The sequence below is a fragment of the Pteropus medius genome, unplaced genomic scaffold (assembly GCF_902729225.1).
Source record: "Pteropus medius unplaced genomic scaffold, Ma_sr-lr_union100, whole genome shotgun sequence".
Taxonomy (NCBI): domain Eukaryota; kingdom Metazoa; phylum Chordata; class Mammalia; order Chiroptera; family Pteropodidae; genus Pteropus; species Pteropus medius.
In genome coordinates this window covers 48596211-48619967 of record NW_024349800.1, presented here as the reverse complement: position 1 = coordinate 48619967, position 23757 = coordinate 48596211, and the positions used below count along the sequence as shown (strand labels likewise).

Here is a 23757-nt window from a genome sequence, read left to right as displayed (position 1 = left end):
TGGAGGGTGAGAGCATGTCTCCACACCCCTTCCCCACGCCAAGGAGCCTGACCGCAACGTACCTTTCCACTCTACCCTTTATTCTCTCCAACATGTGCTCCCCGCCTTCTCCGGCACCCTCTGAGACTTTCCTTTTCTCCTTCCCCACTCCCTGAGCGACTCCCCGGTGCCCCCAGCCCCCACCTTCCTTGTTTTCCCATGGGGCAGCCTGACGCTGTATCCAGACTCTCATTTCCCGCTTGTTTTAACCTGCAGCTCCACAGCAGAACCCTGCAGCTGCCCAGGGGAGACCTCGAAGCTGTTCAAGGTTGTGACACAGTGGTCCTATCAGGTGAGCCCACTCTGGGAGACTGGCAGCTGGCTCACAGGGGTGGGGGGTCATGGAAGAGAACAGGGGCAGTAGGGACAATTAAAGTGCCAGTTTGCTGCAGTAAGACTTCTCCAACTGAACGTGGAACCGAAGAGTGCTACTCTCGGTTCACTCCCTGGGGATGGCTTGGTATCCCTGTAGGTAAAGTGGGGACGACGATCCTGGCAGGTTGGGAGGCGGGCGGTGGTGGTGCTTTCGGTAAAAGATAGTGAAGGACTTTGCAGATTCATTCAGAGATGGGTTTGATAGTCATCGCCGCTTGTATTGCTGGTCGGCTGCTTTTGCCTCAGACTACGGCCCATGGGAAACTCAGAATTCCCAAAGATGTGCATTCTAGTTTAGCAAAGAGACCCCAAGAGAGTGAAGATGGATCAGTGGGAGCCATCATTTCCATCAGCAAACAGCTCAAAGCACAGTTTTTATTGACATGCGCTCGCATGATGACTTTTGTTTAAAAAGAAAGTTATATATAAAGCTGTGTGGCATTTCTCTCAGTCTGGAAATAACATGTTTCGAATGGTAAATGGCACATCCCTCTATGGAACTTAGCCCTGAACAGAGCCTGGGGGCCCTAGCTGTACGCTGGTCTTGTGTGTCCTTTTCAAACTCTCCAAGAATATATTTCAGGTCTATCTCTGGTTTACCTGATGACTTCAGAGGAAAAATTAAAAACCTGATTTAATTAATCAAAGGTCCCAAAGGGGGAGACGAGAGAGAGCTTCCTACTAGCATTTAATTCAGAGCAGCACATGGTGGGTGACTGTGACCGAGGAGCTGCTGAGACCTCCCTGCTTGTGCTCCTGGGTGCACATCTCTGTTCCCCTCTTCAGGAAAGCTGGGAACGTCTCCTGGCCTCCAGCAAGTACAATGAGCAGGAGAGCTTCGCAGTGGTTTTCCAGCCCTTCTATGAGACAGCCCTGGAGCCACTCTCGGTGAGTAAGGGTGGCCGTGACCTACACCCTCTCCCTCTCCCTCTCCCGCCCAGTTCCCCTCCACCGAGCCCAGGATGTGCAGTCTTGGGGAAAAATGCTGCAACATTCCCTTATCCTTTCTTGCCGATTTCCCCATGGGACTGGAGGTTCTGAGAGGCAGAGCTGCCCAGAGGTAAGGAGCACGCACTTGAGCCAGAGGGCTCCTGGCTCTGAAATGCACCAGCTGTGTGACCTCGGGGAAGTTGTCGGGACTCTCTGTACCTCGGGTCCTCACCCGAGAAATCAGAGCCATTATTAACATTCCCTCCCTCTGGGGCGGTCGTCAGGATCACGTGAGTGAATGTGTGAAGCCCTCAGTACCGCATGGCTGTTGTGACGACTCAGGATAGGATTTCCGGGGCACCACGTCGCCCTCTTCCCTCTGTAGATTCTGCATCTACCCTCGGAAGGGAGGGTAATGTGAGTTGCCCTGACTCCACCAGGTCACTTGGGAAATGCCTCTTACCCCAGTGGGGTGTCCAGACCATGAGCATGGCCGGTGGGGTCGACACATGCTCAACAGGTTCTCCCTGACACCGCTGAGGCTTCAGCACTGGGTGCCAGGGACAGTCCCTCCTTGTCATCTCCTGGCTGGAGTCATTGTGCCCCCTCTAGGACTCAAACCATGTTTAAATAGTGGTTTAAAAGGATGGGGAGAAACATTGGTTCCCAGGCCTTGCTCCTGCTCGGACCACGTGTGAGTCACTTAGCTATCACCACTCCTCCTGCTGGTTAGTTCAGTCGTGGAGATCTCCATGATGATCAGGAGCCACCAGGGTGTGACCCGCTCCTGCAGGCCCTCACCTGTGAGCCCTGACACCAGACAGAGGTCCTATAAGTACCTGCTTGTTAGGGGGCTGAGAGGAAGAGTATGGACAGATCAAGGCCACCCCATCTCTGCCAGGGAGAGCCTCAAAGTGCGTGGCAGGTCCACCCATCCTTGGAGTAACACAGGGGTTCCTGTTCTTTTTCAGAGGCAGTGGCCACTCGAGGACCCCATCACATTCGCTGTGAATCTCTGGAACACCATGGTGAGTGGCTGGGGGGTCCTGGGAGGCTGCTGTGCCAGCCTGGGGCGTTGGCCCACAGGAGGGGCAGGGCCTCTACCACCGTGCCCACTCTGCCCACTACTTGGATGGAGGGGCAGCAGGATGCCAGCCAGATCCCAGAACAGTGATTCTGGGCCGCCAGGGAGCCTTCTCACACCTGGTGACAGCCCAGCTCTGACAACGCGGAGCTTCTTCTCCTCGTTCCAAGGCTGAGCCACAGCCCAGACGGTGTAGCCCAGGCCCGCTCTTCCCAGAGGCGGGGAGGTTTCCTCGGAGCCTGAGGGGGAGGCTTCACTGGGAGCTCGGCACTGGGTGACGGCTCACACAGAGACTCCCGGCGGCTTCCCCTCACTTCACACTCATTCACACTCAAATGCCATCGTGCAATTTCAAAGGCCCAGGGAGGTGCCTCGGTGAACATGGGCTTCAGAGTGATGAAAAGCTGGCTTTGAATCCTAATCCCATCTCCCCCAACTTGGGTGAATTTAGGGTTTCAACCCTCTTTCTGCAAAACCCAGATCACAACACCCGACCCAACACATGGCAAGTGTGCAGCTCAGTCCTGGGCCGCAGCGGGTGCCCGTCATGGGCCAGCCTTCTTACTGTAACTGCGGTAGGCTTGCCCCACACCTCGAAGGCTGCCCAGGGCTAGCTGGGATTAGTCAGTGGGTGGTATGTAATGTCAAAACTCCGAGCCTTTCCAGAGCACCAGATAGAGACCTGATGTTGCCATTTATTTTTTTTTTTTCCCATCCAAGCTGCCCTATTTTTAGAGTTCTAGTGACAGATACTTGGTTTTCTTCTTCCTTGGATTAGAAACATTTTCTCCATCTTTTCAACTGATGTGCTGTGCTGAGTACCATGAGCAGCTGTGTTTTCATGTGCATTTGCCAGTAAGAGAGCAGGGCGGGGAGTGGGACCAGCTCCAGACAGCCCATATCGATGGAACCGCACTGTCCTTTAAGAAAGCATTTGATCTCTTTGCACAAGGACCTTTGTTAGTGAGCCTGACCCTTGGGTGGAATATTTCCCTCAGGAAACAGCTTTGCTGCTGATTTCCTGTGAAGGGCAGAGGAAAGGAAGCTGATCCTCCTGCGGGGGCTCCCCTTCTGTGGGGGCTCCCCTCCTTCCACCCCTTCCCTGCAGGAGAAGGTCTGATTATTCCAGCTCAGCCAAACCTATCTCCACCTCTCTCCCAAGCGACAAAATGGCACCTAAACGGTGCCCTCCCCTGTGCTGGGTCCGAAGAAGATACAGGAGACACACCAAGTGGCCTATGCCCTCCCCGAGCCTAGGGTGTCGCCGGAAGACTCAGTCAACCCAGAGGAACAAGAGTAAATTTGAACTCAGCCAGCACAGATGTGCTGGGCCGTGCACCCAGAAGCTGATATGAGCGAGAGGTCAGGAGAGCCCCATGATGGTGGGATTTGAATTGGCTTTGTAGGATGTGTCAGGAGAGGTCAAGGAGGGTATTTTCAGTCAAGAAGGCCTCTGTGAACAAAGGGCATGGAGAAAAGGAGGAGCCAGATGCATTAGCAAGCGCCGGCGGGAGGCTGGTCTGACAAGAAGAAATGATGGAGAGAAGGAGGGCCCGAGAATGAATGAAGTACCTTAAACCCAAGACAGAGAGAAGCTAGAGAGAGCAGATAGAAAGGGCTCCTCTCTCCCTCCGTCTTGCTACTGAGTGTCATTAGTGATGGAGGCAGCAGTGACAACTGCCTTCGAGTCAGCGTGGTGTCCTTTCCATTCAAATAGGCACACACAATGTCCTATAACCTAACCTGTGAGTGAGGACAAGGACGGGCAGGTGTACAGAGGGGAACAGAAGGTCGCATGCTTGAGGCCAAGGGTCTGGGACACAGTAGCTGTCACAAAGGCTCTGAGGAGGAAGAGGTGGCTTTCCTGAGTGGACAATTCCCCTACTCTCTCCAAACCTGTCCAACCAACTGCCAGTCATTTCCCAGTGAGAGTTCTCAGGGTTCTTGCTGCGAGGCCAGCAAAAAAGGGAGGGGTCTCCCCAGGTGTGTCTGTCCCGTCTTCCTCGTGGTCGAATGGCCAGATCATCCCATGGCTCCAGGAGTGAGCACAGCTGCTAGAACACGTGGACAGCTCCTGCAGGCATGGACTAGTTCGTGAGAAATTAGGAGTGTAACAGGTTAGGGCAAAAGCCACTGGGTAAGGAGCCAGGAATACTGGATTCCAGTTCCAGCTGCACTTTTGATTGTTCTTGAGGTGAGTCAGGTGGCCTTTCGGGGTTTCCATTTTCTGTTCTTGCCAAAGAGGTATAATGACCCTCAGCCCGCCTCTGAGGGCCTGGGGAAAATACAGCAGCCATTCACTCTTGGGTTCATCTTGTGTCCTCCCAGGGATCCGGGGAGGCCAGGAGCCTCTCTGTCTTCACCTCCTCGAGCTTCTGCTGTGTTAGGTTTAAATGTCTTGCCCGCATTCACAGATATACATAGCCCCAGCAAGGGCCACTGTCAGGCGTGGGGGGCAGAGAGAAGTGAGCAGAATTGCCGTGACCACAGAGGCCCAGGTTTCATCCTCCTCTCTTCCACACGCCCCGGACTCCGCCGCGGGGTGGCTGTGCGGAGCCACACCAGCATCGGCTCCGCCCCTTCCCCCAGCAAGCCCCAGCACACGCGTGAGCTCCGAGGGCCCGTGAAGGGAGACTCCACACGCTCGCACGCAGGGGTGTGGGTGGCCCTGCTTCTGAAACACACCTGGAACCGTCCCAACGGAATGAGCCCCCCAGTCTGAAGCCGCACTCCTGGCATCAAGCTGAGGAGGATTTTGTGATGGGGACGTAATTCATTCCCTAAGCCCTTTCTGCCTTCTCTTCAATAATTTCCGATCGTTTTTATAGTTTTCAAGAGACTCACTTTTGGGGAATTCGATTCCCAGATCTTTCCAGCAATCACTGACCCCACTTTGTGTAAAGCCCTGTGCAAAGAACTAGAGACACGGGGCAGGGTGAGAACACTCCAGAATCGCTCCCAGTTGCGTGGGACGTCTCCTTGGACAGAGGTCTCAGGCTACCCCCCGTCCCTCCCCATGCTCCAGGTACTTTCAGGCTGGCAGGGAAGCTCTGCAGAAGAGGTACGAGCGACTGAAGGGCTGGAAGGTGCAGCAAGAGCACAAAGGCCAGTACCAGGCGCCCCGGAGTGTCCAGGCACTTGTGGGGTGGCAGGAGGAGACGCGAGTGAGGGACCGTTCGAGGAAGCACATCGTTCTCTGTCTTCTCTGAGGACAGAGGGTCAGCACGGGCATAAAGGGGATTAGTGGGAGCAGAATGGATGTAGGTGACTAATAAGGAGACATTGAGGACAAGGCTCTTAATGGAAATGGGCTTATTGGGAAAACCTATAAATTTTCCTTCTTCAAGGCCCTTGAAGAACAGGCTCTGCTATATTCGTTCTAACAGAGTCATTAAGATGTGGTTCTCTCAAGGTTTCTTCCCAGACTCTATTATTAATTAAATTATTGAAAGATTTGAAGAGAAGAAAGCAAGTGAGATTCACCCCCTGGCCAGCAACTCAAGCCCACTAAACACTCCCTCTCGGAGCGGGCCCAAACATTCTGGGTGGACCCTCCCGTTTCCAGGACTGTCCACCACGAGAATAAAACCGAAAGAAGCTGGAGGCCCCGTTCTTCCCGTGGCCCTTGAACTAAAGAGTTGCCACGCCTTTCCCGAAGGTTAATTACACCCTCTGAGCTGACTCTGTCCATTTGGGGAAAGATCGCCGAGAAGGGTGAAGTCCTTTTCCTGCGTCTTGTTTAGTGGGCACAGATTCTGGGATAGAAAATTAACGAAGACTCTAAAATGCTCACAAAGGACGACAGAGCCTGTAGCGGGGCCAGCCAGGGTGCTCGCTCCATCCCGAAGCCTCCTGCCTCTGGTGTCTTGAAAGCAAAGTCCTTGGAAGGGAAGGTAGATGACGAAGGTGTCAGGGGAGCCTCGCACCTGTGGGCAGTGGGGCTGACAGCGGACGTGATGTTCTCCGATGGAAGAAGCCGGCGCGTGCAAAAGAAAACGTATGATCTCTCAAAGCCACTGCATTTTTCTTTGGGGTATTTACCTACGTATAACTATCAATTAAAAAGCACAAAAGGAACTTTTTAAAACCTCACTCCTGCATCAGGTTCTTCAGCTTCCTTCATTTTCCTCTTTCCCCTTCAGTGTTTTCATCTGAGCCCATCACCTGCTGGTTTCCCCTGCTGGTCCCCCACGTGCTTTCTGTCTGTGTTGTCAGACAGGCTGCAGGTTTCGTTTAAGTAGCTGCCTACATCAGAGCCGATGCCGCCATCACTCACTCCTGAACCACTAGGCATTCTAGTTGTCTGAGAGTAGGGGGCCGTGCTGTGTCCCATGTCACTGTCCCTCTGCGTCCCAGTTCAGGATGTCGGACTTGACCCAAGGCCCATAAGTTGCTTCACTCACGCTGTGTAAGCAGTTCTCAGGTGACAGAGGTTTTTATTCCCTGCTGGGCGTGCGTTTACACCCACAAACAGAAGAAGAGCCCTGGGGAGAAGGCACATGCTCCACACGAAGGCCGAGAGCCGAGTGTTTGCCCTTCGTCCCATCCCTGTTCTCCCCTTCTAGGGAGGTTGAATCGTGAGCTGGCCAACAGCTGGGCAGCAAGGAGTGGGGACAAGAGGAGAAGCTGATTAACTGGGCCCGGGATGATCAGAAAGCTGTGTGACCCACTGAGAGACATTTGGTTGGATCCAGGACACCAGTGTCCTAGTCCCAGTCCAACCACTCTGGTGCGCAGATTCTCCTTCTGTGACATCAGGAGGGGCTGGGCCGGGATTCAATGAGTCCTTTTGTGCAGGGGGCTTCAGCTTGAACGTGAATCAGAATCTCCCTGAAAGCCTCGTTAAGATGCACAGAGCTGGAACCTGCCCCAGAGTTTCTGACTCAGTAGGTCTGGGAAGGGGACTAGAAATGTGCCTTTCTGATGTGTTCCCAGGTGATGCTGCTGGTCCAGGGTCAAACTCTGAGAACTGTCGGACGAACCAGTCTTTCTCTATGGTTCCTTGGAACGCTGCCATCTGTGTTCAACTTTTCAGTTCTAAAGATTGCCTTCTTTTCTAGATGGAGCCAGCAGGACAGAAAGATGAGCCATTCGATGCGAAAGAGAGGAGGCCGGTGAAATGTCCCTCTCAGGTAGGCAAGGACTGAGGAGGAGAGGGAATCTGTCACTGGATCGGGGAAAGAGATGGGACCACCAAGTGGGCTTTGCTGTGAAGTGGGATCTCTCCTGGCTGAGACATTAGCCCTTTTAGAGTCTTGGCTCTGTTCTTCTGGGCCAGGGCACAGATATGCATACTTGGCACACTTAAAGTTTGCACTTTGGGGCCAGCAGAGCCGTTTTAGCAAAACTGAGGCCCCCCTCCACAGCTGGAGGGCATAAGGACAAAGCCACTTCTCACCTGGTCCCAAGTGCCCCAAATGTAAAGATGGGTTTCTTAAATATGTGCCTAATGTGTAGTAGACATCTAATTAATGTTGCCAAATAAATAGATGAGAAAATAACATGAACAAGTAGAATTCCTTTTATCATGTAATGCTAGTCGAAGTTTTGACTTTCTTGATGAGCTGGTAAGTCTTTCGTTACTAGGCTATAAGAACTACTATTTCTCTACTAGGCTATAGTTACCAGCTCATCAAGAAAGTTTTGACTTTCTTGATGAGCTGGTAACTATTTCGTTACTAGGCTATAATTCACTCTATTTCTCTCTTTGCTTTGGCTGCCAGGAAGCTAACAATGAATTTCTCTTTTCTTGGAGATACATGTACTTTGCCTGGTAGCATGGACTTCCCGGGTAGAGAACAAGAGATGCTGACTATTGCAAATGGAAAATTTCAAAGCATTAATGGGCTCCTTCGGGGAACTCATTGGCAGCACAGAGAACAAAAGTCAGAGAATGATTTTCATTTCAACAATGATATGAATGTTCCAAGCTGGCGAACAGCAATGCTGGATGATTAAGCCTGATGATTAAAGGGTCCAGATTTCTGGGTCACGGTTATAATACATTACTTTTCTCTGCAGGAGAACCCATATCTGTTCACCTACGGGAACAGCAACTACCTGCCCAGGGTGACAGAACTCCATGAGAAGCTTGAGGTATGGAGAGGTTTTCGGTGATTGATAAACATGCAAGTGAACCAAGGGCCATACCCCTTTGCAGAGTCTTTGGGACCTTTCACGTGGTTTTCTATGTCCTGGAACCCACGGGCAGGCTGGAAAGGGTGAAGGGTCAGGTGTATGGCTGTCTCCTTTGTGCTAGAAGCAGGTCTGCCTCACGGCTCCGTCTTTAGTATGGCCTTGCAACCAGCATCCTACAGATTCATGGTTGTTGGGTGCTCAGCACCACCTACTCCTGTCTATTTTGATGTAAGGCGTGATTTTTCAGGCCGTTTCCAAATATCTGACGAGTCCTTTTAAATCCATCTGAGGCCTCGATCAGAAGAGAAAGTTAAGAAAAGGCAGAGAAATGTGGTAAAATCTAAAATCTGACAGCATGGAAACCAAAAGGCCTCAGAAGTCAGCCTACACCTCAGGGGCCACCTCACACTTACTCATGTCTTGCTTACTGCTTATCTCATGACTCTTTCTGATACTTCCTGTCGAGATTAGATAGGGCACCCTGTACTCCTCCGAAGAACCGAGAGACACTCGCAGGTTGATGTCCCCATTCTCAGAAGACTGGGGACTGATATGGGTTGCGACAAAATTCGGTCCTAGCACCATCCCTAGAAAAGAGCGTGAGAGTTTCTCAAGATGGTGGAGGCGAAGCTGATGGCCTGGGCCTCCCCCATAAAGCCTGAAAGATACAGTGTGAAAGAGTCGACTTATCAACTTGTCCCGCACTTTCTAACTACTATCACAGCAGTGAGGATACATCTGAAAGGCAGCCGGGCACAGCGAGGTGAGAGAACCGGCTCTGGTTCAGATCCAGGCCCTTCTGCCTGCCGGCTCCGTGTCAGTGAACAAGACACTTAACTCTCTCTCCGCCTCGTCTTTTTATTTATTTATTTTTAACCTGGGGAGTGGTGATAGCTCATGGAGTCGTTATCAAATTATAATAAATAATGAGTATAAAGCATGTATGATAGTATCTGCCATGCCATGAGTTCTACACAAGTGTTGGCTATTATCATCTATCTGATCATAGGAACCATACATTCCTTCAGGATACAGTTATTGATTACCAGCTGGGTACCATTAGGGTACAAAGTCAGTGAGGGCAGGGACTCAGAGCAGGCACCTGATCGTTATTAGTTGAATGACTAAATGGGTGGGTGGGTGGAAGGAGGTATACCAGGCATAGGAGACAAAAACATCAATCAAATACTTGCTTATTCGAAGGAACTCGGTCTAGTGGAGTCGACCAGCAATGATGGCACAATGGCGTACGTGCCATAATTAAAGTTTCCACGCAGTCTTCTGAGAATACAGAGTCCAAGTGTTTAACTCAGACAGGAGAGAGTTGAAGAAGGCTTCCCAAAGAGTACCCATGACCTTGGCCTTGTGGGATGACTAAGGTCGAGCCAGGTGAATGGCAGTGTGGGGAAATGAAGGGAGAGGAAAAGGGAGAGCAAAAGACGTGCTTGGGCAAAGACGTGGGAGCATGGAGCGTGCTGAGAGCTGGGTCAGCTCTGAAGGTTTAGAATCTGGGAGCCTCTTAGGCCATGTTAAGAAGGACGGATTTTATGCTACTGTTAATAAAGAGCAGAAATGTATTTTCTATTCAACCAGCAAATATTTATTGAGCATCTACAGTGAGTGCAGTGTTCTAGGCTCTGGAGATACAACAATACCCCAAACAGACAAAATCCCTGCTTTCGCCGAGGATTTGGGCACGGGAGTGCCATAGTTGTGTTATGTTGAGAGACAGACCCCTCTGAATGGATTCAGGGGACGAAGCCCATGGGACTGAAGGCGGTGATGCTGGGAATACTGCGATATTCCAGTGAAGAAGTGACAGAGGCCTGGACTTAGGCTGAGGTAGAGGGACTAGAGAAGAGGAGACAGGTTTGGGAGCATTTGGAAAGGATATTGTGGACACCCGGATATGAGTGTTGAAGGAAAGGGAGAAATCTTAAAAGGCACTTAGTTTTCTATGTTAAGTGATATTTTCCAAAGTAGAGACCCCTCTTCTTACCCAATTTCCCATGTTCCATTTCTCATTTCTCATTTCAGGCGAGAGATGGAACAGAAATCAGGTGCCCCGACAAGGATCCCTCTGACACAATTCCCACCTCAGGTACGTGGCTTGAGTCAAGTGATTTATTAACTTACCTGAGGCCTGAAATCATCAAAGTGGGAGCAACCTTAGGGTGACGAGGGCTTTCCACACAATCTGAGACACACGTGAGGTTTTTCAAGGACAGTAGAAATAGCTCTGTATGTACAGGCACACATTTTATTGTACTTCACAGATGTTGCATTGTTTACAAATTGAAGGCGAGACCGTCCACCAGCACAAAGATTTTGATGCGCTTTCTTGTGATTCTCGCTTTATTGTGGTGATTTGGAATCAATCTCGCAATATCTCTGAGGTATGCCTGTATATTTGTAAGTTCATGCCTGTGTTTGATTATTCTTTAACTAAAATATGATATGTGATAACATTATCAGAAAGCACTTATTAAGCATTAACTGTGTGTCAGGCCAAGTTTAGCAGAGAGCCCGGTGTTAGTCAAGTGAGCTGATGTCACTGTCCCTGCCTTTACCCCTTGATGAGGTGAATTTGTTCTCTAAAAGCAAAACTACCTTGAAGCAGGAAGCAAAAATAACTAGTCCACACTCACCGTCACAGCCCTATGTAGGATTTCCTCAAACACCACACAGAACAGGAAGGCACGCTGTCTTATAAAGGTGCCTTTGTCACCGCTACGCAGTATTTTCAAAATAAGTGTTTTGGGGCCATGAAAATGAGAGTCATGGAATGTTCTAGGCAGAGACGTTTCCCAGAGAGGAGCTGCCTAAGGGCTGAGCCTTTTCCTCAAGGCCAGTCAGTCTGGGAGTGATGGCTGTGTGCATGTGACCAGGGGGACCCACATGACTCAAAACATCAGCCCAGGAGCATTTCTGCAGCAGTGAGATAGGGTCCTGGCAGGTGACTCCTTTGTTCATTGATTTGTTCATTTGTTCATTTATTTATCACATGCTTGTCGAGTGCCTTCTAAGTGCCTTGCAGGATAGAAAATTAAGTTTGGCGATGTCGCAGTAACTAGCAGGAATCATTCAGGGATGCAAATCTTTGTAGTTAGGTTGCCCCCTTTTGCTGAGTGTTAGTAGAACACTAACACTAGCCTGCTGCTCACAGGTCTTGGCTCTACACACTCAAATTAAGCCAAAGGACTGGCAAGTAAGTCAAAAATCTTCTCACCAAAACTTTGGTGTATAACTGGTTCTTGTTCTATGTTACGGAGTAAAGGAATAGGTGATCAAGATTGCAAACAAACACACGCTCTCTCTCTGTCTTTTGACTTTTTCCACCACAGTTGGTGACAACTCACTCCTCTTGGTTAGTTTACTAGCAGGATTTTAGCAGCAGAAACAAATTATTAGCTTCACATGTAGGCCTTCCTATGGCAAAACTCAAAGGCGTATGTATATATGTACTTATGTATGTATGTATGTATAGAGAGAAAGGGAAAGGGAGAATTCAAATGTTTTAATAGCCGTATTCTTTACAGTGAAATAATATCCATCCCCTTTTTTTATCTTATCATTCTGAAAGGATGATCTATAAAGCATTTCACAATCTGTCTGGATTATGTTCCTGACATGACACAGTGACAACCAACCAATCCATGAGAGCATATCTCAACATCTAAAAGCCTAATAAAATGTGAAACTCTTCTTTATTTCCTGACCCTGAAGATTATTGTTTATTGGCACTTGAAGATGTAAGTGCAAGAAATCTCGAGACCTTGAGATCTGAGATACTCTGGTGATAGAAGCTGTTTGAATAAGCAGATGGATAGATTTAGGTCTGCTTTATCTAACCAAGCAGGCATGGGACCAAAACATTCTCTCTCCATCTGGGTAGCAGCACTTAGAGATCAATGCTAGGTTGCACTTCTGAGTCCTGCCTGAAAAGAGTCACTTAGACAAATGGCCTCAGCTAACTGGACAATAATGAGAAACACATTTCATTACTGTGCATAATCTACAATTGGACATTTTAGCCATATTCGTGACTGCTGGAGTAGGCAGCAGAACTTGACACAGGGCCACATTATTATTTTCCCTTGAAAATTGTCATGTTTCTGGTGAGTTCATTCACTCTTCTGGAGATATGTTTGCAATTTCTAATCAAGACGAAGCCATCTGATACAGACTCGTAAAAGCAAGTTTTCTTATCTTTATATCCCCAATGACTCAGCACCTGGTAGGAGCCCATCATTGTTGGTTGAACTAATCTGAATTATCTACTTATGTCTAATTCAGCCAATCAACAATTCTCAGGGTTGAGAAAGATCTTAAAAACCAACTAGACCTAAACCAAAAGTGATGTTTCAAAGTAAGAAACTGCCTGAGCCACAGGCCTCAGCCCCTGGCAGCCAGGGTGCCTCCCCATCATTCCATCAGAGCCCGCAGGTGACAGACCTCTTCCATTGATCTAAGGGGCTTTGTATGAGATACATAGAGTTGGCATAAGTAATTTTTTATAACCAGTCGGCATTTGGTAGCCAATGAATGCAAGCTTCTAATTTTTTCCTTCTGGTCAGTTCGCATGTGCAGTTTGCTGGGCGCTAATAATTTCATAAACACTTGTGTCATTTTAGATGACTCCATGGCCCTGTCCCTAATATAGATAAGATAACATAAAAAAGTATGTAGGGCCTGGTAGCTGACTTAAAGTTTTCCCAGTGAGAGAAGTAGCAGCATTTTGCAAACAAAAGAATGGTAGGAGTAAGGGGTCATGGCCTCTTGGCTATCCCCTGAAACTGGCTGTCTTGAAATCAAGCTGCTAATTCCATGCAGAGGGGAAAATTCACAGTATTTTGAAAAATAGGCATCCACAAAGCTAATTACATGCCACTGTCACCATCAGTATGAATCAGAACAGTTCATTCATTTAAACCATTGTTTCCTTTCTATGTCCTTGATGTCATTTATTTTTACCTATTTGGCCATAAAGAGCTATTCAAAGGCTGATATGAAAAACGTCCCAGGTTACAGCACTGGGTGGTCACCAGGGGTTTCACGTCGCTGTGAACCAGCAGTGCAATGTCCAGTGTAGACCCTAAAGCCCTTTCTGTAGTCAGCCTCTGCTCATGGGTCTTGCGACTTAACCTAGTCTGTGACTAGGAAGTAATGATTCCCCACATGGGATAACAGCCTGTTTATCCGTGGGTGGGACCAACCTACTAAACAAGTTCAAAGTCACCCCAAGATGTTTGGATGAATAAGTGTTTCCCTTCCCCGTAGTTTCTATCATTTAAAGCTTTGACAGCTGTCAAGTCCCTGACACAGAGCCCTTTCCTTAGCCTTTCATTTAACTTACTTCTTGAGCTCCTACTATGTGCGGTGCACATATTCCTTCATATGCTGAGCAGCCTCGCTGATAATTGAGAGAAAGTTGGTTTCTCAGATTATGGCCCCAGGTGATTTAAGCTGCTGGGTTACACAAGACAAAATTCCAAAATGCTAAGTCTTTCTCGTGGGTGTCACTCTTCATGTATCGAGGGCAGTTTTCCCAATTCTATACTCTAGCCTACCATTTCCTTGCTGTTCATGATAGTTCATCATCATTTGGATGGCCTTGTGTTAAGAGGTCCCCTCTGTAGAAATCTTGATGAGGCAATGAAGTGTTTATCAATCTCTTTCAAGGTGATGGACAGTTTGTACCAGATAATATTTAGCTAATCAGTGCACTCAATTTTAATCTTATCTCTGAGTAGTTCTTTCCCCAAGGAGAGCAACTGCTAAAGTGCTTTGCTGTGTTTCCAGACTTTGTCTTGTCATACATGATGATATTAACGAAGCTCAAATCAAGGTCTACAGATATTAAACCAATGATATGTGTTGGGTTCTATCTCAATAAAATCCCAGAGAAGTCAAACTCCTCCCATCTAGGCTTGGCTCATTTCATTTATTATCTCTTGCAGGAAATCCTTTAAAATGACCAACACCCCCCACACACATATGAATCAATCTGTCTGTTTACACACATATATATGCACATAGATGTAGACATGCATGTGCGTATGTTCTGTCTGCTACAAATGTCGGAGACAGGAATGGCCAGTTTCAGCTGCTGCTTTAACAGATGGTAATATGTTTTTGATACAAATCTATCCATCTCTTCCACATTTTGCCAGGCCCATAGATTTCCCCTAACTTTTACACACTAGCTAGTATTCACAGAATTCACTATACTACACATTATGGCAACAAGAATATGGTGATTGACTGTCATCACCAGAAGCTAAAATAAACCTTCTAGAATTGAGGAAAGGAGGTGTTATTTTCTGTTTCGTCTTTTTTTTTTTAAATCCACAGCCTGATTTCTTTGAGAGAAGGTCATTTTAAAGTTCTCAGGCTCAGCCCCATGGATGTGTGCTAATGTGTGCAGCTGGGTTTGTGATTTGATATTGTTCTTCTAACCACATATCCTTGGGCCCACCGCAGACCTACTAAATCAGAAACTCTGAGGGTGGGGACCAGCCATCTGTATTTTAATAAGATCTCTAAATGATTCTGATGCGTGCTCAAATTTGAGGAACATGAATCTATATATTTTGCATACACACGTTCACGATCACGTACGTGTTAGTTTGCATGCTGTCATAGGAAGAGGCAGGGACTCTTACTTTTCCAATGAGAGCAAATCCTTGGTGGGAGTGGCAGTTCCCCATCTGTAGACAGCATGGAAGTCAGGTAGACGAGATGTCTCTGTGGAAAGAGACACCTGGATCTCCAGGTCTCTTTGAGCACTGTTTCTGCTGAGTGTTAAAACAGCTTCCTCTGCAGAAATAATTATACAACCGTAATTCGGATGTTGATAGATGAAGGGGGCTATATAGAGTCCAGTTGTGTTAAAAGCATCTTGTTCTCTGTTTCACTGCATGTTTATAGAGTGACTTGGCAAAAAAGCACTGTCAAAGCCTCCTTGCACACAAGTTTCTGTTTATCCACCTTAAGCAGTGGCTGAAAAGATGGGCTTTTTCCCCCTGGGAGTGGGACACTTCCTGATACTAACGATATATTAAACTTCTCCCACGGTGTGAAAGTTATTTGACAATTTAGTTCAGTATCGCACCGCTAGAGACCATGGAAGACACATCTAAGAGAAAAGATGGAGCCATGGCAAAGTCAGGGTGATTACGGGAGTAAGATAATCTAGAGAGGGGGAGATATTGGGGAAGTGGGAGGTGAGCTCGTGACAGAGCAACATATGGCATAAGGAATCTTAGGTGTTGTTCCTAAAATGCACTTGGACTCACGTTCTTATGTGTATAAAGTAAAGGGGTAGAGAGATATAGTGCAAGTGTATGTATGCAAGTGATTTTATACGTGTAGCAGTATTCATGTTGACCAGGCATAAAATGCCTGTGGCTCTAACCTGCCCTTAAATGTTGTTTTTTGTTAGTCTCCTGCTGCACTCATCATTTGAGCCAAACTATATGTCTCTCTGTTCTTTATAGACATCGCATGCTTTACTGTACCATATCCATCCTTTACGCTGTCCTCTCCCTCATCCTAATCTCATAACGTCCTGAGGCTTAGTTCAAACACCGCCTTCTCCACGAAGCCTGCTCTGAACCACCCCTGTCACAACCCAGCTCCACGACTTCATTTCACTTTATACCTCTGAGTGTTTATTGGCCTATACATTATTATAACTATGGATTCTTCCTTAGCCTGTGAACTTCTTGAGGGCATCCAACATTTCTAATTATGTGTGCATTCCTCGGTGTACTCTGCCACTGCTCGGTGTTGAACATGCTTGTCATATGTGTAAATAGCTACTTGGTGACATTACAGTATATGCTTAAACTCAAGAGATAAAAAAAAAGAATCGGGCTATGGAAAATAGTTTGGTTCTTCCTCAAGAAGCTAAACATGGGATTATCATTTGACTCACCAATCTCTCTCCTTGGTGTCTACCCAAAATAATGGAAAACAGGCATTCAGATAAGAACTTGTACACGAATGTTCAAAGTAGTAGTATTCACAATAGCCGAAAGGTGGCAACAACCCAAATGTTCATTATGTGATAAGTGGAAAAACAAAATGTGGGCTATCCATACAACTGAATATTATTCAGCCATGAAAATGCCGGAAGTGCTGGCACATGCTACAACATGGGCGAACCTTGAAAACATTAGGCAGCGTGGAAGAAGCCAGACACAAAAGGCCACATATTGTAAGATTCCGTTTCTATGAAATATCCAGAATAGGTAACTCCACAGACAGAAAAGCGGTTGCTGGGGGTTGTAGGGCAGGGGGGAGAGGGGGAGGGGACAGAGGGAAGTGGGGAGTGGCTGCTAAGTGGGTACAGGGTCTCCTCCGAGGGTAATGAAAATGTTTGGAACTAGACAGAGGTGGTGATTTTGCAGCACTGTGAACACAGCACTAAATGCCACTGAATTACTGACTTTGAAATGGTTGATTTCACCTTAATTTTAAAAATAGTGGTTTGAAAGCGTTTCTCTTTTCGCGTTAGAGAAACTGGGCTGATTTTTTTCTTTTTAGTAGGATGATATGATATTTTATCCCAAACATGACCAGATCCTAGAATAGATTAAGTATTGGTTGTGTGCCCACCACAATTCCTTCCTTACTCCCAAATTATGTCGCCCAGGGCTATTTCATGCCCTGAGGGTGACTGCTCTCCTCATGGCATCAGGTTTCACTAAAAGCCAGTGAACTCCCCTCTAGAAGCTGGTCCACCTTCCAGCCCCCGAGCCCTGCACCCAGGGGCCTGAGGGGGACGGCAGGCAGGCTCCAAGGCCACTATGGCTGAGCCTTTGGACAAAGACAAGCTCCTAATACTTTGTCCGAGGTGAATCGCTATGAAAAACGAACTTTCTCATAGTTTTCCTGGAAGATCTTCATGTGCTTTCAGAGGAGATAGGAACCCCAATCTTCCACTCACTCCCACTTGATTCTCAGTTCACAGGCTGAAGCTGGCAGACATCAAGGTGATCGCGGCCCTGGGCGACTCGCTCACGGTGAGTTACCCTGGGCGTACAAGGGAGGGGCAGGAGAGGAGCCATCTTGGTTCGCTTGAGAACGAGAGGGAGAAAACCTCACTCTTGGCTCTTAAGTGTTGCCATCTAGCGCCCTGTTCTCCAGCCCCTCTCCACCCTCCCTCACCGCCCCCCCCCACCTGGAAGCCGGCATTCCCTGCCCATCTCGATTTTCCACCTCCACTCGAACCATATCATTCCTCTCCCAATGCTGGAATGAAGGAGAGAGCAGGAAGTGGGGGGTCCCCAGAGGGAGCATCTATGATGAAAGTCACCCAGGCCAGATCACACAGCCTGGCAGTGGAGGGGTGGAAATGGACGAGGTCTCCCACCCATGGTGTATCATTCCTTCTAAGACCTGGAGCCACGTAGAAAAAGTTGAGGGCAGGGAGGAGAGAGGATGAGGCAGGAACAGGTGCCAATGGGGGTGACATGTGAGAAAAAAGGACAGTGGAAGAGACAGAGCTACTGAAAGCGATGTGATCCTAGCCTGTCTCTGCAGCTTCTCCGTGGCGATGCCCCATGCCCTGCGAAGAGCTACCCAGGAAAAGCCCAATCAGGTCGTTAGAGAGCCTTGGTGGGTGTCCCGGAGGTTCCCAGACAGAAGCTTCCATTCAGTAGCCGCTCTTTACAGCTACGTCCAGCTGCTGCCCTCTGGGTCAGCAGAATTCAGGCCCTCCAGCTGAATCTTCCCCGAAGACCAGCTGGCCCCTTTCATGTCTATGTCCTATTCACATTGATATTATCGCACTCAATACCCTCAACAATATCTGGGAAGTGCGACTCTCTTTAAACTTGATCAATGAAGACGGTGAAGCTACATAAGGCAGAGTCAGTGCCCACGGCCACACGGCTTGTAAGTGTTGGACCAGGACTTAGGTAAGTCCTGAGCCTAAGTCCAGAATTCTGTGCCTGCACTGTCACCGTCTCCTCCATGACCACTCAGGGACTCTTCACCCCCAAGGCCCTACTTCTCATACTCTTCTGGGAAGAACAAGCATACTGGTTCTTAGCAGTGCTCATCCCAGCCACGGCCTGCTGATGTGGCCCATATCTCCTCCGCCCACACTCCCTCCCCGCCACTTGGCTCCTTGAAGATGCTCTGGGAATAAGGAGCCATCAAGAATTAGCACAGCTGTTAGGGGCTTCCTGGGGCCACAGCACTTTGAGTATGACATACCTGGCAGGTTTCAGAGGAATTAGCCCCAGAGAAGTGATCACACAAAGGGGCGGGCCTCTCATGGAGGTGAGCCCTCCTCCCCAGGCGCCCTTTGCAATGGCCCTGCTCAGAAATAACATGCTTTAGGCAAGGGACGTGCATCTGTAGAGTGGGCCCAGATTGTGGTTTTAAAGGACCCTGCTCTTTCTTCAGCTGAGGGGTGGGTACATGGCACTTTCATTTGATTAATTCTTTAAATTGTACATGTGAGATATATTGATATAAAAGGATTATGATATGCTTCCTTCGATGACAGATTTCGCAACTGTTTTTGAAGAAAATGAAGAAAACAGACTCTGAAATATGTCCTTTTGGAAAATAGACACTACAGTCTTGTTTTCAGATCGCTTTTGCCAGCCTAGTGTCCCCTGGCAGGGTCTCTCAGGGTGGGGTCCAGCTGTGGACAGGCCAGGATTCCCCGGGAGGTGTCACTCATCTCAGGCTACACACATCCAAACGGGGCAATATGTGGACTCTGGGTTCTCAGAGTGCCCAGGCGTTCCTGGCCCGGACACGACACGCGCCTCCTGTAGGGCAGACAGAGAAACCGTCCCCCTTGTTGTTACCTCTCAGGCAGGTAATGGGGCCGGGTCCAAGCCTGGGGACATCGCGGACGTCTTGACTCAGTATCGAGGACTGTCCTGGAGGTGAGTGAGGGAGTGGCAAGGTTCTAAAGACCCCTCATGGTTGGGCAGGGGAGACCGCTGGGCATCATAGAAAACCATCCCTCGAGCAGAGGGTTGAGCTACCTAGTGCTTTTCAGGAGAAACGTCTAGGTTTAATTCAAGGAAGGTATTTATCAGCCTCCTCAAACCACTACATTTCCCCAAACAGGAGCTGGGACGTGAGAAGGAGGAGTTTGAGGGAGAAACTGCAAAAACATTTGGTTTGGAAAAGCTTCTCTAGTTTCCATTTCTGCCTCTGAGGAATAATCTCAAAAGGAGGCAGTGGCCTTTGGAACCAGAATTGAGTCTGAACCTTGGCTGTCCAGCTCTGTGCAACCTTGGGCAAGTTACTTAACCTCACTGAGCTTGTCTCCTCATCTTTGATGCAAAGATAGTTTTGTCTGAGCACCGTCATGAGGATTAGAGAGAATTTAAGCACCCAGCACAGTGCCTGACAAAGTAAGTAGAAATGGTAACTGGCATCATTATTAAAGGACCTTCATTTTATATACAGATGAGGAAGTAAGCTCAGAGAGGATAAGTAACCTGTCCAAGGTCACACAGCCAGGTGGTAAAAGAGCAAGAAGTAGAGTAGGTGGTTCCTGACGCCTAATCTGGTGTGTTCCCCCACGGTGTATTGCTTCCTGCAGGCTTCCTGCAGGCTTGTTCCTACCCTGGCTGTAATCCAGGCTGCCATAAGCTGCAGTGAGCAGGACTTGACCTCCATGCTTTGAACGACTGGCTTGTGCCAAGCACGAGAGGGCAGGTTTGCTGTTTCCTCAGCCTGGAATCTGGCTTCTCTAGCATCGACTTACACCTGAGTGTGGAATCCTTGGCATCTGCTGAGCAGAATTAAACCCCAAACGCTTTGAGAACCTTTTAAACGTTCCCAGACATACTTGGCAAAGAACAAGGAAATATGGAAAAGCAAGGAGTCCAATAAACTATGGAATGCTGCGTGTTTGCATGCCTAGAAACCCATCCAACTTTGATTTCCTTGGAATTTTAGAAGTGGCTGGGAACATGGTTGCTCTCCCTCTCTCAAAGACACCCTTGAAAACGGGTTTTCCCAAAGCCAAGCCAGAAGAGAACAATGAGGACAAACCTTTTTACCGTTTCCAGTAATAATAGCAAGGCGCAGTTTCAGTGGCTAGCGGGGCGAGGCTGGGCTCCGCATGCAAGGAGGGGTCACTTTCCCTTTGGGAGATGAGTGTCAGCGCTCTGAGTGGAAAAACCAACAAAGTCAAAATCAAAGTTAAAAACCACGACCGTTTAAATCTATTCCTTGTTCGGATGGTCCAGTCTGTGGGGGGAGAGGAGTTGCTGTATTCTGGTTTGTTTTTCAGGGGGAGTTTTTTTCCCCCCCTCGCTTTTTTTTTTTTTTTTTTTTTTTACTGAAACAGGGCAGGCTCCAAGCCCTCAGGGTTTTTCTCAGAAGGAGAAAGGTTTGTTTTGCTATTGCGAGGTGTTTCGGTGTCGCTGGCATTTTCAGTCTTCATTTTCTTTTTTCTTCCCACAACACAGCGGTGGCGGAGATCACAACCTCAGCAGCGTCATCACCCTGGCCAGTGAGTACGCGGTCCCTCCGGGGTTTGTGGTGGGCTGGGGGCCACCTTGCGTGTTTCTGCAGCTCCCTCTGGCGGCGGCCGCGGGCTTAGCAGGGAACCGGGCGGCAGGAGACAGCTGCGTTCTGTAGGGGGCACTGCTTCCCCAAGGTGGTGATCTACCTGCTCTGCTTCTTGAGTGACTACGGCCTGAGAGGTTTTTCGTTTTTTGTTTTAAGAAATTGTATTTGTCCAAGGAAGGAAGAGAGTAAGAGAGGAAAAGAGATCTCAGGCCAGATCTTAGTTCAAGTCATTAGTAAGAAATGATTCAAGAAAGAAGGAAAGGAAACCCATCTCTACTTTACCTGTCATTCTGAGCAGAGAGCATCTTTCTGGGAGTCACTGATCTCAGCTTGGGCTGCCTTAGACACAGCTGCGTGCAAAGACGTTGAACTCCTGTGTATCACTTTAGGAAATGCTGTTATTGGAGCAGTAAGAGATGAAGTTACTTCATTCGGGCTGTGCAAACACAGCCATATTTGGGGACCGAAGTTTTTAAAAAATTATTTCACAACAATCTGCTTGGAATGATCTTTCAAAGAATGACTACATTCATCTTTTTTTCTCCTTAGCATATACACATCACAGTGCTTGCTCTTAAAGTATACATGTAATAAATTGAATTCTTTTTCCTTAAAATCTTCCAGCAAATAATTTTGCCTAGGAGGAATTTCGTTGGTCCCATTCTCATTTACTTTTCTTGTAATAATTCCTTTGTAACATATCTTTAGAAGCTAAGGAATTACTGGAGCTTTGAATCACTAAGACTTTGATGATAGGGATGGCTTAATCTCCACAGAGGCAGAGCTAATTGGCTTTTACATTTATCATCTGGTTTTGTTATTCGCAAATCCTGTTGAATTTAAGTGGGTACAGTTCTGGGACACAAGTACTCCCTGTCTTCTTTATTTCTAGGTCTACACACAAGAGCTGTAAATAAGCTTCCTATTGCTAGGAGATGGTTTGAGTTGTTTTTGTGAATGTGACTGGCTGGCTGTGAGCTGGCCCGGCATTTGGAGCAGCTTGTTGAGCTCTCTGATTCCCATGCTATTATCATAGATAACATAATTGGAAATCAACAGGTTCAAGATAGTTCACTAAATTGGTTTACAAAGGATTGAGACAGTGTCACCCTTCAGGTGGACTCTCCCGACACACTTAGCCTGCGTGAAGACCATTCAATGGTGAAGGAATAGTCTTTTCAATATGCAGTCCTGGCACAACTGGATAGCTACCTGCAAAAAGTGAAGTTGGACCCCGTACCGCACACAAAAATTAACTCAAAATGGAACATAGACCTAGATTTGAGAGCTAGAACTAACTCTTAGAAGAAAGTGGAGGAGGAAATCTTCATGACCCTGGGTTAAACAAAGCCTTTTAGATATGACACCAAAAGCACAATTGACAAAATTAAACACTTTTGTGCTTTAAAGTAAAAAGACAACCCAAAGAAAGTAAAAAGACAACCCAATGAGTAGGAGGAAATATTTGCAAATTATGCATGTAATAAGCAACTCGTATCTAGAAAATATAAGAACTCATAACTTGACGATAAAAAGACAACCCAATTAAAAATGGGCAAATGCAACTTTATAAATGTATTTAATACCAATGAACTGTACAATTAAAAATGGCTAAGATGGTAGATTTTGTTATTTGTATTTTACCACAATAAAAAAAATAATGGGCAAAGGATTTGAATTGACATTTCTGCAAAGAAGATATACAAAGGGCTAATAAGCACATGAAAAGATACTCAGAATCAATAACTGTGAATGCAAATCAAACCACAATGAGATGCCATTTTACATCCGCTGGAATGGATATGATAAAAAGATGACAGATAATAAGTAGTGGGGAAGATGTGCAGAAATTGAAACCTTCATACGCTATTGATGGAAACATAAAATGGTACAGCCGCTTTGGAAAAAAAGTTTATAAGTTCCTCAAAGGTTAAACAAATGATCCAGCAATTCTACTCCTAGGAATATATCCAAGGAAAATCACACAAAACTTGTACATAAATATTCATAGCTGCATTATTCATAATAGCCAAAAATGTGGGAATAATCCAGGTGTCCTTCAACTGATGAATGGGTAAATAAAATGGGACCTTATCTGGCAATAAAAAGGAACGAAGCACTGATACATGCTATAGCATGGGTGAATGTTGAAAACATCACGTTACGTGAAAGAAGCCAGCCACAAAAGACATATTTCATTGTATGATTCCACTTAAATGTCCAGAATAAGCAAATTTATGTAGAGGAAAAATAGATTAATGGGGTTGAGGGAATGCGAAGTGATTGATTCAGGGTTTCTTTTTGGGGCGATAAAAACGTTCTAAGGTTAGTAGTAGTGATAGATGCACAACTGAATGAATATACTAAAACTATTGAACAGTATACTTTAAATTGGTGAATTTTATGGTCTGTGAATTATCTCAGTAAGCTATTATATATTTAGAAAAAGAAAATGCATGAGAGAAGCACCTACCCAAGCTCACATTTATTCCACAATAATTCATGGAACCTGAGCAGGCCTCCCAGGTGGTTAGACCTCTGCCTGCTGGACATTTTCTTTCCATGCTGAGTGAATAATAAGGGGAAAGGCTGTGGGCAGGGGCTTTGCTTGGTCCTGAACACTTACTGGTGCT

The 23757-nt window shown here is 47.2% G+C and overlaps 1 protein-coding gene across 2 annotated transcripts in view; it reads left to right on the top strand.

Moving 5' to 3' along the window:
* PLB1 (phospholipase B1) overlaps nt 1-23757 on the top strand; it is a 147814-nt gene that overhangs the window by 66114 nt on the left and 57943 nt on the right. For both annotated transcript variants that reach the window (XM_039887494.1, XM_039887495.1), the window contains exons 13-21: nt 256-331; nt 1201-1302; nt 2316-2372; nt 7489-7560; nt 8450-8524; nt 10604-10667; nt 17537-17595; nt 19406-19479; nt 21022-21065. In XM_039887494.1, the coding sequence (XP_039743428.1) occupies nt 256-331; nt 1201-1302; nt 2316-2372; nt 7489-7560; nt 8450-8524; nt 10604-10667; nt 17537-17595; nt 19406-19479; nt 21022-21065 (623 nt within the window). The remainder of the gene's footprint in view (nt 1-255; nt 332-1200; nt 1303-2315; nt 2373-7488; nt 7561-8449; nt 8525-10603; nt 10668-17536; nt 17596-19405; nt 19480-21021; nt 21066-23757) is intronic.